The following is a 13,887-nucleotide window of genomic DNA, read 5'->3' as shown; positions in this document are numbered from 1 at the left end:
CAGAGCCCTGTGCCACCGGGTCCCTCTGTGCCACAGGGTGCTCCCGCCCGGGGTCAGCGCGTCCCGGAGGGGCGCGGCCTCGGAGGGTGACGCGGGCGGATCCACGGGACTGGGGGAACCATCGGGGCTTGGTGCAGATCTGGGGGCCCAGGGCAGGATGAGGGGCAGGACAGTCAGGAGGGATGGGATAGGGATGGGCATGGGGAAAGGGATGGGAACGGGGATAGGAAAGGGGACAGGCATAAGGTAGGGATTGGAACGGGGACCCCTAGGGATAGGAAAGCAGATGGGAAGGGGGACAGAAGTGGGATTGGGGATGGCATGAGGAGGGGAATGGGGACAGGGATGGAGACCAGGGCAAGGACAGGAATGGAGACGGAGATAAGGATGGGAGCAGAGATGAGGACTGGTGCAGGCAGGGCTCAGCGACAGGGACCGAGGGCGGACAAGACCGGGAACGGGCGGCGGATACGGGGCCTTAGGCACGGCGGACGGGGAGGGCGAACAAAGCGGCGGGGCCGGGTGGGCTGGGAGGGGCCGGTGCGGGGCCCTCCCCGCCACCGGGGCATAAAAGCAGGGCGGCGGCGGCGGCACGGGGAGCGGAGCAGGCACGATGCAGCTCGGCGGCGCGGCGCTGCTGCTGCTGTGCGCGGCGGGGCTGGCCGCGGCCCCCGCGCCCGCACCGGGAGCCGGGCCCGAGCGGCGGGCGGCGGCGGCGGGGGCCGGCCGGGAGCGGCGGGCGCAGTTCGCCTCCTGGGACGAGGTGAACGTGCTGGCCCACGGGCTGCTGCAGCTGGGGCACGGCCTGAAGGAGCACGTGGAGCGCACCAAGGGCCAGCTGCGGGAGCTGGGCGGGCGGCTGAGCGCCCACAACAGCTCCCTGGGGCGGCTGCTGCGGCAGGCGCGGGAGGCGCAGGAGCGCGGCGAGCGGCTGCGGGGCAGCGTGCGGGAGCTGGAGGGCCGCGGCCGGCAGCTGCTCAACCTCTCCGAGGCGCTGCGGCAGCGGCTGGAGGAGGTGGCGGCTGACAAGGACGCGATCCAGGGCCGGCTGGAGCGGCTGGAGGGCCGGGTCCGGCTGGCGCTGCAGGCGCGGCCGGCCGGGAACCAGAGCGCTCGGGACCTGGGGGCGCTGCAGGTGAGCACGGGGGGCGCCAGGGGCACCGCAGCCGGGCGGGGAGGACGCGACAGGGCCCTGCACCGGCACCAGCGGGGAGCCTTGGTGGGGGGACACAGCCCAGAGCCGCTAGGGGACACGGGAACCTCTGCGGGAAACACCCGAGTGTCCCGGGACATCGGGAGCGGCGGGCGGGGATCAGAGGCAGGACAGCGGAGGGGTCTGGGGGCACCGGGAGCGCCGTCCCTGGAGCGATGGGGCTCACCTGGCTCTTCCCCCGCAGTCCCTGATGGATGCTCAGAACCTGCGGATCGAGGAGCTTCTGCAGAAAATCAAGCAGCAGCAGTACAAGCTGGACAAGCAGAACCTGCAGATTAAAAGCCTGCAGAGCAAGGTGAGCCCCTGTGCTGGGCTGCAGCCCCCAGCCTGGCCCTGCATGCCCCGGTGGGTGCCCCGGTGTGACACCGCTGCCGTGCCAGCTCCGGTGGCTGTGCGGGTGCTCCCCGGCCTCGGGGACTCCAAAGGGGCCCCGGCTCCGGTCCCTGTGCTGCAGGGGATCCTCAGTGCGGGAGGGTGGCAGCCTGCACCCTTCCAGAGAGTTTGCACAGAGCAATAGCAGGGACTGGTGGGTGGGAACAGCCTCCCTGGGCTCTGCCTTTGCATTCTTCTGCAGAATGAACTAGCTAGCATGGGTGTGAAAAACCACAATTGCTTCTGGCTTGGCCAGGACTGGGTATCTCCTGTTCCTCGAGGTTTCTAGGCCAGTTCAGCCACAGCTCTGGCTGCAGGGAGTGGCTGGTGTGTGGCTGACCTACTCCCCTGAGTAATGGAATAGAAACCAAGCTGAGATAAAACCGTTCTGACTTGTGCATCTTTTTTAGGTCAATCTGCTAATTCCCCTACACCACAACAAAACACAGCCTCCAAAGTGGAAGATAAACCTGAAGAAAAGCCTCAACCTCACCAACCAGAGTCAGAATGGCAGTGGGGAGCCCGTGCAGACACAGAGTGAGTATCTGCTTGTGCTGCTCTGCGCGTCCATACCACAGCAAACCTGTAGCAGGTGCAACCTTTTGGAAACAAAAGGCTCATTTGTCCTGAGCCAGGATGTGAGATTTGCTTGAAAAGCTGGAGCTTGGGAGTATGGCAGAGTGAGGGGATCTGGAGCACAGGCAGAATCCTTGTCTTCTGGGCCAGTGTTAGTCCAGCAGGAATTTAAGGATTAAAGAGGCTTTTTGCTGCCCGTTGTTAGGCATGCAGTGGGAAGCAGACAAAGCCTGAGACCAGGTATTTGTCAAAAAGGACTGGCAGGTGTGGGCTGGGGATAGGAGGGTCTCAGCTCTTTCGAGTTAACTCTTGTTCACACCAGGCAGTGAAGTGTCTCTGCTGTCTATGGGAGGAGAGTAGGGTTTAGGGAGGCCTGGCCTGAGAGCAGAGCTGTGTGCTTGTGTATCTCTCTCTCGGCTCATATTCAGAGCTCATGCATGAAGCACAAGTGTCTCAGCTCATACTATCCATGGCTGGAGGTGCTGAGTTGCAGTGGATGCTCACAGCCCTGGGAAATGTGCATTGGAGCAGGAGAGTTCCCTGTAGAGCCAGGAGCATCCTCTGTCCTGGCAGCGGGACTGGAGGGGCTCCTGCAGAGCAGGTGTCCCCAGCTGTGCCACGTCCTGCAGACAGGAACTGATGTCCCTGTAGGGGTTGCTGGCCAGGAGCAGCTGCTGCCATGCTGTGTCAGCCAGATCGCAGTGCTGCCTCTGCCTGTGCTGCTTCAGGGATCTTCAGCAGGAGCGAAACAGAAACCAGGCAGGATGGGGAATTCCTGCTCAGGGCCTGGCCCAGCAGGGATGGTTATGGGAAAACACATGATAACTTGTCTGTGGAGCCTGGAGCTGTCACTGGTGTGTCTGAAAGCTGGTTGGGCAGAGCAAAAGGCTTGTCCACATGGACTAGAAGAGAAGTGGAATGTGGGGCTTCAGACTCTTCCAGGGTGCAGTTCAGTGGGGCTGTGCAGGGCCAACCTTACTCAGAGCAGCACTTCTGAGCCAGAAAACTCTCTCAGAACTTCTCTCTCCTGTTATTTTTCCAAGCTCTGCTTTGTGACTTGCCGGCAGTAGTGTGTGTCATAGTTTGGGTGGGAAGGGACCTTTATAGGTTATCAAGTATAACCCTTGATTCCACTCTTGGGTCATGCTGGGAGAAGGGCTGGGACCTTTGCTACTTGCTGATGCAGATGTAGGACTGGCTGACACTGGCTACAGAAATGTCTGTGATGCATAGTGCAAGGCAGCAAGAGCTACAGCCCCCACGGATGCTGTGTGAGCTCAGCACCTTCCAGAGCTGCTCTGTCCCTGATGGAAAGACCCTGGACACGCCAATTTTGTCCCACCAGCTGTGAGCTTCCCCTTTCCTTTCCCAATCCCTGATGTTGGTATCACTGGCAGGAAACAAATTGGCTTCCTTTCGTTATCAAGTCAAGAGAGTTTTCTGGCAAATCTTAAAGCACACAGGCTGGCCCTGTGCCCAAGGGGACCTGTGGCTGCTGTCAGAGCTGGGCAGAGCTGGCAAGGCTGTGCCTTTTCTGGCAAATGTTATAGCACACAGGCTGGCCCTGTGCCCTCAGAGCTGGGCAGAGCTGGCGGCTCTGGCCATGGTAGGGCAGAGCCCGGGGCCAGCACAGCCCTGAGGAGCGGCGCTGAACTCCCCCAGCAGCCCTTGCAGAAAGACCCTTTTATTTGCATCCAGTGAACACAAGTTTTTTCAGAGCAGAACTGGCGTGGGGCCAAGCATGTGAAAGTTGAAGGCTCAAAGCTGCCTGGAGAGTGAGAGGTTTAATAGCTTGCAGAAAGAGGATCACGTCTTTGGGCAGAGCCTGTGCTTGCTGGCAGCCAGCCGAGTAGGGGAAAGGTAGAGCCCTGCTCAGGCTCTCCCCATGGCGCTGAGACTCCAAAATAATGGGGCTGGCTTGGGGCGGGAGAGGGGGAGGCAATGCAGGCAGCTCTGGGCATGCCCTGCCGTCCCTGAGGATGGTATTTATTCCAGGTTAGTGACCTCCCCTGTGTCATGGCTGGAAATCCTGTTGGGTGAACACAGAGCCTAAGGCAGATCCAGCCTTGTTGTGTTGCTTGGCTAAATAAAGGGGGAGGGAAAAGGAAACACAGGAGCAGCCAGGAAGGCTTGTTCTGCTGGTGCCGTTTGGATGTGCAACGTGAACTGGAACTAACAAGCATGTTCCTCAAACTAAAAGATTGGGCAGAGGCTGTTCAAGCAGCTGCATTTCGTTCAGCTGCTGGAGAGTCCCTGTGGCACCAGGGGAACAGGGATTGAGTGCAGCCAGAGCCCAGAAATGAGAAACAGGCAGGGATGGAATTGACTTGTGCATGCTGGGACCACTAAACATCTACCTGGTGCCATCCCACCAATGCTGGGAGATGCAGTGGAGAGAGGAGATGAGGAGCTTGGCAAGCCCAGCGCCTTCCTGCTGTGGCACTGTGAGCAGGGGCCTCTGGCTGTGGTGTTCCTTCCTCTGAGCCTGGTTTGCTTCCCTGCCTTTGCCCTTCCCCACCCAGAAGGTGGGGATATCCAGGGTGCACTCAGCCTCTGCACTGCTGGGGGGGCTCTGTGTGGTTTTGATCCTTGATGCACAATGCCCACAGTCCCTGTGTCATGGGTTTAGGGTAGGGCTGGGGCACAGCTTGTCCTGTGGTGTGCTGGTGGTGGCACCAGTCCTGCCCTGGGGGTGTGCTGGCTGTGGGAGAGGGGCTGCCCCTGCCAAGGAGGGGAAATTTTGTGGGGAGAGAGGAAGGGAAAGAGAGGAATATGTTGGAAATGGGTGAAAGGTGATGGCAGGTGTCATTTTTCTGTCCCCTGGGTCCCCCCGACCTTTCCTCCAGCTTGGGCTCTGCTCTTCACCCCAATGCAGCGTAAATTCTCCCCAGCAGCCAGTGAGGATGGGATGGGGTGATGCTCTGCAAGGGCTGCTTTTGCTCTTGGCAGTTCAAAGGCCCTTTATCTCCCCTTCCATCTGCCCCAGGGAGCCCCCAGCTGTTGGAGGAAGCCCTTCTCCTTGCTGTGCTCTGGATCGTGGTGTCAGCCCTGACCCTGGGGCAGCTACTGCGAGGAGACCCCCGGAGCCAGCACCCCAGCACAGCCCAGGGCTTGTCTTGAGGTTTCTTGAGTGTGTCAGGGTCACGCTGGCAGCAGCTGTGAGCCAGGGTAGCCAAAGCTACAGCCCATCCGCCCTGGCCCGGGGAGAACAGGGCCCCTTTGTCTGGGGGTGACTGGGGCACCTGTCCCTGCTGACAAAGAGCCCCTTGACTGTGCAGCAGCCTGGGGCTGAAGTCCTGCACATCCTTCTGTGGCCTTTTGACTCGGGTGTTGTAATGGATTCCCCCTGCCTCATCTCTCCCAAGTGCTGGGGGTGGTGGTTCCTGGATGGACTTTTATCAGAGCTGTTGAAATGGTGCTTTGCTGGCAGCTCTGGGCAAAGTCCCTGGGAGGCAGAAGGAGCGGTGGGAGCCCCTGGGGATGGAGGGGGATGAAGCAGGGTGTGGCTCCACCCTGGGCAATCCGTTCCTGCAATGAGCTGAGGCTCCCAGAGTCCACCGCCCTCCCTGGCTCAGTCAGTGTATCTTGGAAAAAGGGTCACCCCAGCCTGGCGCTGTGCCTGCTGGTGGCAGGCTGCCCAGCAGGAGGTCTGTCTGGGCCACCACAGCTGCTGGGAGAAAGAGGTCATGTGCTGGATGCTCGGCCACCTTCCTGATGTCAGGACTTCGTCTTTACCTGCTTCAGCCTCGTGTGGGATGGGGATACTTGGGCATTGCCCCACCCCAAATGGGCCACTCCTGTCTGTGAGTGTAGAGGGACCTGGGAACTCCTCTGTCCCTCCTTGATGGGGAGCCCTGTTCTCCAGCTGAGGTCACTCTAGCCTGGCCCAAAGCCTGGCTTCTGCCTTGGATGAGAGCCCAAGGAGCTCTGTTTGAATAAAAGGGAAGATGTGGGGTCACAGTGTTTAAAGATGCTGAGGTCAGGGGCCGTTGTCCCCAGCACGTGTCCGGAGCTGAGCACAGCTGGCCGGGCTCGTGGCCAGGGCTGCAAGTGCCGGGGCTGTGCTGGAGCAACCTGCTGAGGAACTGGGGCTCGTGGCCATCTCCTCAGTCGCTGTTTCCTTCCCCTGCAGAGCTCCCAGAGGGTTGCCACCAGCTCTTCCTGGCTGGGCAGCGAAGCAGTGGCGTTTTCCAGGTACAGCCCACAGGCTCTCAGCCCTTCAAAGTCTACTGTGACATGACTGCAGGTAAAGCCGTGCAGCGTCCCGGGCCCTTGGCAGGGTGGCCTGGTCAATGGCAACCCCTGTGACTGTGTTTCCCTTCTCACAGAGGGTGGCTGGACAGTGATCCAGAGGCGCCTGGATGGCTCTGTGGACTTTGACCAGCTGTGGGATGCCTACAAGAATGGCTTTGGAGACCTTCGTGGTAGGTGGATGGTGGTGTCTGTGTTCTCACTGTGGGATGAGGGAGGCTTAGCCAAAGGTATTCCCCTTGCTGGCCTCTGGAGCACAAATGTAGGCTGAAGGGTGGGACAGTGCTTGCAGAGCAGGGGTCCTTGATCTTCCTGATGTGTCCTGCAGGTGCCAGACAATGATTCAAACACTGCAGTATCCTAGGTTTTCCCTGTTGGTCTCTGGAGCTTGCTCATATCTCTGCTTTTCATGGCATGTTTGTGTCCCTGCAGCCAAAGTCATGAGTCTTATTTCAGGTGACTTCTGGCTGGGCCTGGAGAAGATACATCACCTTGTCCAAGAGGGAAAGTACAATCTCCTTATTGAGCTGGAAGACTGGGAGGGGAATTCCCAGGTGGTTCAATTTGTCTTCAGTCTGGGTGGTGAGAGCACAGCCTACACACTCAACCTGCTGGGGCCTCTGTCTGGAGAGCTGGAAAACGCCATTGGGGAATTCAGGCAGCTGCCCTTCTCCACTCGGGACCGTGACCATGACCTTAAAGCTGACACAAACTGTGCCAAACACCTCTCAGGTCAGTCTGAGGATTTCTATCCCAGTATGTGCACTTCCCTTTCAGCCCTCCACTGTCTGGTGGTGGTCTGGTGGGACCCAGACCCTGTGGCACTAGAAACCCTTTGCTGTTGAGCTGGTCTTGTCCCCTGGGACAACTGCTTCTTTGGGAAGAACTGTGCAGGGAACCAAGAGGGAAGCTGAAGCCGAGGGAGGGTTCATGATTCAGGTCTTGGCCCAAGCATCTGTGCTCATAACAGCTTTGCTGTCTGCCACTTAGCATGGAACCTTTTCAAGCAGAGCAGAGGGCCCCCCTTGCCCTGGCTGCTGAAGGCTTGGAGAGGGTTTTGCACACAAAGAGCAGCAACCTGGATTTGCAGATGCAGCCTGAAGTCGTGTCAGATCTGTGAGAGATTCCCTGTGCATGGGACTCCTTGGCTGTACATGAGGCGGTCTTTTAAGATCCTGAAGTTCTAGAAAAATGGGGGAAATAGGGGCATCAGCTGCATTGAACCTAGTTTTTTCTGTCTGGAATTTCTATGAGTTAAAATTGTCCCTTCATTGCCCGTATAGGTGGCTGGTGGTTCAGCACCTGTGGCCATGCCAACCTCAATGGGAAGTATTTCCGCTCCATCCCACGGCAGAGGCACGAGCGCAAGCAGGGCATCTTCTGGAAGACATGGAAGGGCAGGTACTACCCCCTGAAGTCAACCATCATGAAAATCCAACCTGCAGCACTGGAAACAGAGCCCTAAAGTTCCTACTTGAGACTTTCTCTGTGGAGCATGGACCTGAGCTCCATCACTCAGTGTTTACAGAAAACAACCTCCCCTTCCTTGGTTAGAAGCCCTTTAGAGGCACAACACTGCTCCTCACTAAAAGTAAAACAGCTCCACATTGCCAGAATCTCTGGATGGGAGTTCCCAAACCCGAAGAGGAGCCCCAGGAGGGAGATCCACCTCCAGAGCATGCACAAGGGTTTTCTGACCTGCCATGTGCTGCTGCAGCAAGTTCAAATTGTCCGGTGCTTTGTATCCTGTCTTAACATTTCTGTACTGTGTTGATGAGCTGGGCCTGGGGCAGGAGGGGCACAGGAAGTGTCTCACTGCTCTGGACCACAGCACTGGGTATGGAGTCTTGCTATGTCCTGTCTTTCACTGTTGTTCCCCAATGATGTCCCAGGTACCCCCTGTGAGAGCCCCTGGAGCTCCTTCCTGTGCAGGGGCTGGGGGCAGTGAGCTCAGGCAGCTCCATCTGTGCAGCCCCTGCCCCCTGAGGTGCAGGGCTCGGTGGGAAAGCTGACAGTGACCTGTGCAGAAGGGGAGACCTCCGGCTCACTTGCCTTCCCTTTGAAGACCTGTATTTCTGGCTGTGCTGGAATTTGCTGGGAGCTGGGAAAACTGCTTCCAGCTCTGAGCCTGTTGGGTGAGATCCTGCAGCTGGTTGCCTGAGGGGCCAGGTCCTGGGCAGCTCTGCCTGCCAGTGCTGCTGGGGGTGGGTAGGACAGCAGTGGGACAGCACAGACCCAGAGCAGTGGCTGTCCCTGGGGGCACCAGCCTTGCTGGCACTGTCAGCGCCCCAGAAGGAGGGGCTGCCCTCTTCCACCGGACACCTCACAGACTGGACCTGTCCTGCATGTGTATCCCAGTACTACAAAGCCAGGGGACAGCAGGGTTTCTCTGCAAGAGCCACACTTCATTAGCTGTGTACTATGGTGTATGGCATCACCTCTGCCTTTGGGGTGGGTGTCTGGGGAGAGGTGGCCAAAACAGGTCCCTGAAAACTTACAGGCTAAGCTACAGTCTTGGGGCTTCCCAAGCATCCTGCCCTATTGAAGTCATATTGACTACTGTGCTAGAGCTCCTAGCTGCTAAATACTGTACATAGTTGTTTGTAGGATGTTGGACTCGTTGATGAATTCTCTGTTTCAATTTGTTTTGATATTTAAATGCAGTGTTAATAACAATGTGGTGTAATTTATAAATGTTGATGCTGGAAAGGAAAGCAAGTGTAGTTTGTGTATTTTAAACATTTTTTGTACTAAAATATCTTTTCTGAAGATGTCTTTTAATAAAAACAAGCCTTTAAGTGTCCTGCCTGGATTATTTTCCTGATGGTTTACCTGTGGCAGGTGTGTGGGAGCATTGTGATGAGTCTGCATTTGAAAACTTTATTGGAATTGTGACCTAAGCACTTGACTCCCTTCTGGCCTCCGTGTTCAGCTGTAGCCTTATGAAGCTCTGATAAATTGCTGGTATAGGGCCCAGCAGCAGGTTTTAATCTGCTTGAAGTTTAATTTCTTTTCTTCCTGGAAATTAGACTGTGTGGCAGCAGCTTCTTAAGAAGTGCTGATGTGTTGGGTTTTCTTATTCCCTGATGGCAGACCTTTGAAGGAAGGGGACATTCCTTGAAGGTGGCTGGAAAAGCCTGTGCCAACTCTTTGAAAATGAGCAGAGGTTGAAGTCTGGATAATCCAGGCCCAACAAAGAAAATCCAGGCCGTCAGCTGATCAGGGCAAGTCCCATTAAATAGCAACACATCTGTGTAGTCATCTCCAAAAGCATTTATTGTCACTTCTATGGGGGTGATTGCAGATGTGGGGATGAGATGAGCTGGGGCTGGAGCAGGGATCTTTAAGGTGATGGGGGTAAATTCCAGCAGTGCTCCCAATCCCCTCTATATTTTTTCCTCCAGCTCAAATATACTACAGCTGGAGAAAATCCTAGGTTCTTGCTTGCTATACAAGGAAGGAAGAGGAGATGAGACTGGTCTAGTCCCCTGAGCAGCTCTATAAATACCTCATGTACCTAAATGTGGCCCCAGCTCCCACATCTGTCCTGCTTCCCTGGGGGAAATCCCAGGGTTGATGATAGCTCCAAGCACAATTGTGCAAACAGCCCATTATGCCCAGCTCTGTGCCCACTCCTGCATTCAGAAATGCATTTTTAATATTCTCTTTGCTTAATTCAAAACCTGCTTAGTCCTTGAGTGCAGCAGCAGATACTGGAGTGCATGTTTTAGTCTGGATGTTAAAGTGATGAGACTGAGGTGGGATTTATGCATCAAATAGAAGCTGCTGAAGGAGCTCTTCTGCAATGCCAGTTTTTTTGCATACTTGGGGTTTGCTCCCCAAGTCTTTGTGATGTATTTGATCTGCAGGAGGTGCCTGGTGGGTGGTACCAGCCAGTACCAGACACCGTCCAGGGTTTAGTAAATGACAAATGGGCAAATGCTAAATGCTCTAAATCTTGCCTATGCTAGGGGGATCACAGCTTCTCCTTTTCTGTGTGTCTCAGTCTTGCCTGTTCTGCTGCACATTCCATCAGTGTCTGTGCCACCCATGCCCCAGGGCCATCGGTGCCACACTGGAGCATGTGGCATCCTCGGGCCCCTTCAAGCTCCCTCTGCAGAAGCCAAGTCAGGATCTGTTTTCATCTAAAGTCCCCCACCTCTTTGCTTTTTAACAACCACTTCAACTGTAGCTCGTGGCAGCGTCTCGGAGCTGCCTCAGGGCTCCCTCCAGCGCCAGCCCCGCACAGCGCGGCCCGAGCACAGCTCCGGCAGGAACGGCTCCGAGCCACAGCTCCGAGCACGGCTCCTGCAGGAACGGCTCCGAGCCACAGCTCCGGCAGGAACAGCCCCGAGCCACAGCTCCGAGCACGGCTCCTGCAGGAACGGCTCCGAGCACAGCCCAGACCACAGCTCCGGCAGGAACGGCTCCGAGCACAGCCCCGAGCACAGCCCCGAGCACAGCTCCGGCAGGAACGGCTCCGAGCACAGCCCCGAGCACAGCCCCGAGCACAGCTCCGGCAGGAACAGCCCCGAGCACAGCTCCGGCAGGAACAGCCCTGAGCACAGCTCCTGCTGCTCCCAAAGCAGCCGTGCTCCTGCAGGGGCCGGGACCTGCTGTGCCACCCGGCACTTCAGGAGCCCCCAGCAAAACCCCAGTGAGGGCTGGTCTAAGGGCTGCTTCTGAAGGTGGGGATGGTGTGGACCAAAGGCTGCAGGGTCTGGACATGGTGGGATGGGGTTTTTGGGGCCAGCAGCACTGTGGGATAGTCTGGGGCTGTGCTCCAATGGGTGGCGCCGAGCTGGCGTGCCTGCCGCTCAGTGCCGAGCTTGGAGCCGTCAGGAGAAGTGGATTGTCCCGGGATTCTCACAAAGCATCATTTGATCAAGATGAAGTTTTGCATCAGGCACCAACATCTCGAGTCAGTTGTGTTTGTGGCTTCAAAAAGTGAGGATAGGCTCAGCCTGCTGCACAAAGCTCCCTCTGAACAGTAACAACAGCCATCAAGAGAGGTGACAGCAGAGCCTCAAGCTCTTTTTCATTCTTCAGTGGAAACCAAATCGTTATTTGGCAAAAAGGGAAGGTGTTTGTGTGCACACAGAGCTGCACCAGCTAGGAAGGGCAGGCTGAACCCCTGCATCCACGCCACCAAGGTGCTGGAGTGAGTAAGCCAGAGGCATCACCTGAGCCCCCACCACCAGTGTAGCACCACAGCAGGGGTACAAACCCAAAAAAAGGCAAAATGGCAAATCCCCAGTGAGACCAGAGACCTGCCACACAGCCAAGGAACAGCAAACTGAAAGCAAGAGAAAAGTTCTCCACCCACCAGACACCCCCAGCCCAGCACTCAGCCTCACTAGCACTAGCAAGGGTCACACTTTCAAAGTCATCCCTGGCTCCCAATGCCTCAGGGTGTCTGGCAGATCAGGGGTGCCAGGAGCCTCCCAGTCCTCCCAGTAGCTTCAGCTCTTCTGCTGGAGCTCAGCAGCACTGAGCACAAATTGAGTTTCTTGTGGATGTGCCAGGCAGAGCTTTGCCCCTGCACCTTTACCAGGGACACCTCCCAAGCAGAGGGCTCTGGGGCAGCTCCTTGAGGGTGCTCGTGGACTCCTAGGGGTTCAGATCCCACTAAGAGGGTGGGAAGGGGAAATCCTGGCTCAAACATACCGAGCAGGTGTCTGTGTCTCTGGGACACTGCAGGGGTTGAGGCTCTCAGGACAAATTTCAGCATCTCATGCGATCATTTTGAGCAAGCTTCTATCATGTTCAAAAAAGAAGCAGATGGCATAGACAGCTCTTCAGGGTGTGGACCCCAGCAGAGTTTAACAAAATATTTGGGACTAGCAGGACCCCCGCTGGCTGTTGAGGAGCACAGGCAGAGCAGGTGGCTCAGTGGGGTGCCCAGAGGGGCATTAGACCGGTCAGAAAGGTTTCCTTTATAGTTTGTCGATCCAGGTGGGACCCACTACCTTTAGAGTCTTCCTTCTCCAAGCACCCAAACGGTGCTACCAGGTGAGTTCATCTACATCTTTGGAGCAGGGAGGAGCCTGAGCATGGCTGTTCAAATTCCCTGAGCACATTCAATATAAACGCTAAGGGTGGTCCTGGGCCCATCTGTTGAGGCATAATTTTGTTCAGATTTGGTGACGCTCCTGCAGGGATTGGAGCCCCACGGGAGGCACACACAGAAGGTGGTAAAGCATATTCTTTTTAGCGTGTAAAAAGGTGGTTCAAGCCCCTCTTAGTGCTTGAAAAGGTGGGACAAGAAGCACTGACAAGAAGCCGCCCTTGGCCGAGGCCGTGCAGAACAATCCCCGTTGTGCCGGGAGCGCATCCACGGCCCCGGGAGCGGCACCAGTGTGGTGGGGCCGGGGCCGTGTCCGCAGCCCTGCCTGTCACCGACATCTTTTCATAAAAATCTGTCGAAGGAAGGGGACCAGGACACCAGTTGGTTCATCACAGGCCCTTCGGGTCCGGTCCAGTCCCGGTCCCTCAGGTCCTTCTGCTCCAGTTTATTGAAGAAAGTATCAAACATTTATACAGCAAATAATAAGCTTATGAATATTCTGTAAGCCAAGCAATCTATTGGTTAAACTATAGCATTAACTCATCCTCATTCCTTAGGGGTTACATCTCTCTTTTCTCATGTCTCTTTCACTGTTTGTTATTATACTACAGCTAGTCCCAAGGACACACTATCTACACAGGTGCAGGACTTGGAATTAGCCACGGTTTTGTACTTTTCCAGTCCTTAACAGCTAAATTCCCAACAAAAATCCTTTCTTTAGGATTTTTCCCCCTTCTGAGAAGCTGTGGCCTCAGCAACAAAATGTAAACAATGGTTATCTGCTGCTGTAGAATGCAACAGGTAGATTTGTGATTGGTCTTGGGTGAATGTTTGGATTTACTGACCACTCACGGCAGAGCGGAGTCTCACTCTGTGCTGAGACACAGAACTTTGTTATTCATTCCTTTTCTATTCTTAAGTTAGCTAGCTTCTGAGAACTTTCTATTCTTTTTAGCATAGTAATAATGTAATATATATCATAAAATAATAAATCAAGCCTTCTGAACATGAAGTCAAGATTCTTGCCTTTCTCTTCACTCTGAAAACCCTTGCAAGCTCTCTAACACCTGCCCGGCCGGGGCCCTGCGGGGACTGAGGGCGCTCAGTGGGCTGGGCTGAGCTGGGGTCAGAGGAAAAAAGGCTGAGGGAGAGTGGTTGAAGCATTTTAAAAGACACAGTGAGAACCTAGTAAAAATCGTGTGCTAGAAACAGTATTTAGGTTTGGTGATTCCTTCAAGACATTTTAATCTAAGAGTTGATTCAAAAAAAAAGAATTGTGGGCTTCTGGGAAGCTTTTGTTGCAGCTTCCAGGAGAGCCCTCTCTCTGGGGCACAAAAATCTGCAGAGGGAGCTGCTCCCTCGGGGTCACTGTGCACACAGAGCCTCCTCAAAATGGGAGATTCGGGTA

General features: G+C 55.9%; 1 protein-coding gene across 1 annotated transcript; it reads left to right on the top strand.

Moving 5' to 3' along the window:
* Positions 1-559: 559 nt before the first annotated feature.
* On the top strand, positions 560-9,208 carry ANGPTL4 (angiopoietin like 4). The gene is made up of 7 exons (XM_074528625.1): positions 560-1,135; positions 1,398-1,508; positions 1,996-2,122; positions 6,294-6,407; positions 6,490-6,585; positions 6,869-7,144; positions 7,696-9,208. Exons 1-7 carry the CDS (start codon positions 614-616, stop codon positions 7,875-7,877), a joined length of 1,428 nt encoding a protein of 475 aa, XP_074384726.1. The 5' UTR covers positions 560-613; the 3' UTR covers positions 7,878-9,208.
* The last annotated feature ends 4,679 nt before the right edge of the window (positions 9,209-13,887 follow it).

The sequence above is a fragment of the Zonotrichia albicollis genome, chromosome 29 (genome assembly GCF_047830755.1).
Source record: "Zonotrichia albicollis isolate bZonAlb1 chromosome 29, bZonAlb1.hap1, whole genome shotgun sequence".
NCBI lineage: Eukaryota > Metazoa > Chordata > Aves > Passeriformes > Passerellidae > Zonotrichia > Zonotrichia albicollis.
This window is presented reverse-complemented; position numbering and strand designations above follow the sequence as displayed.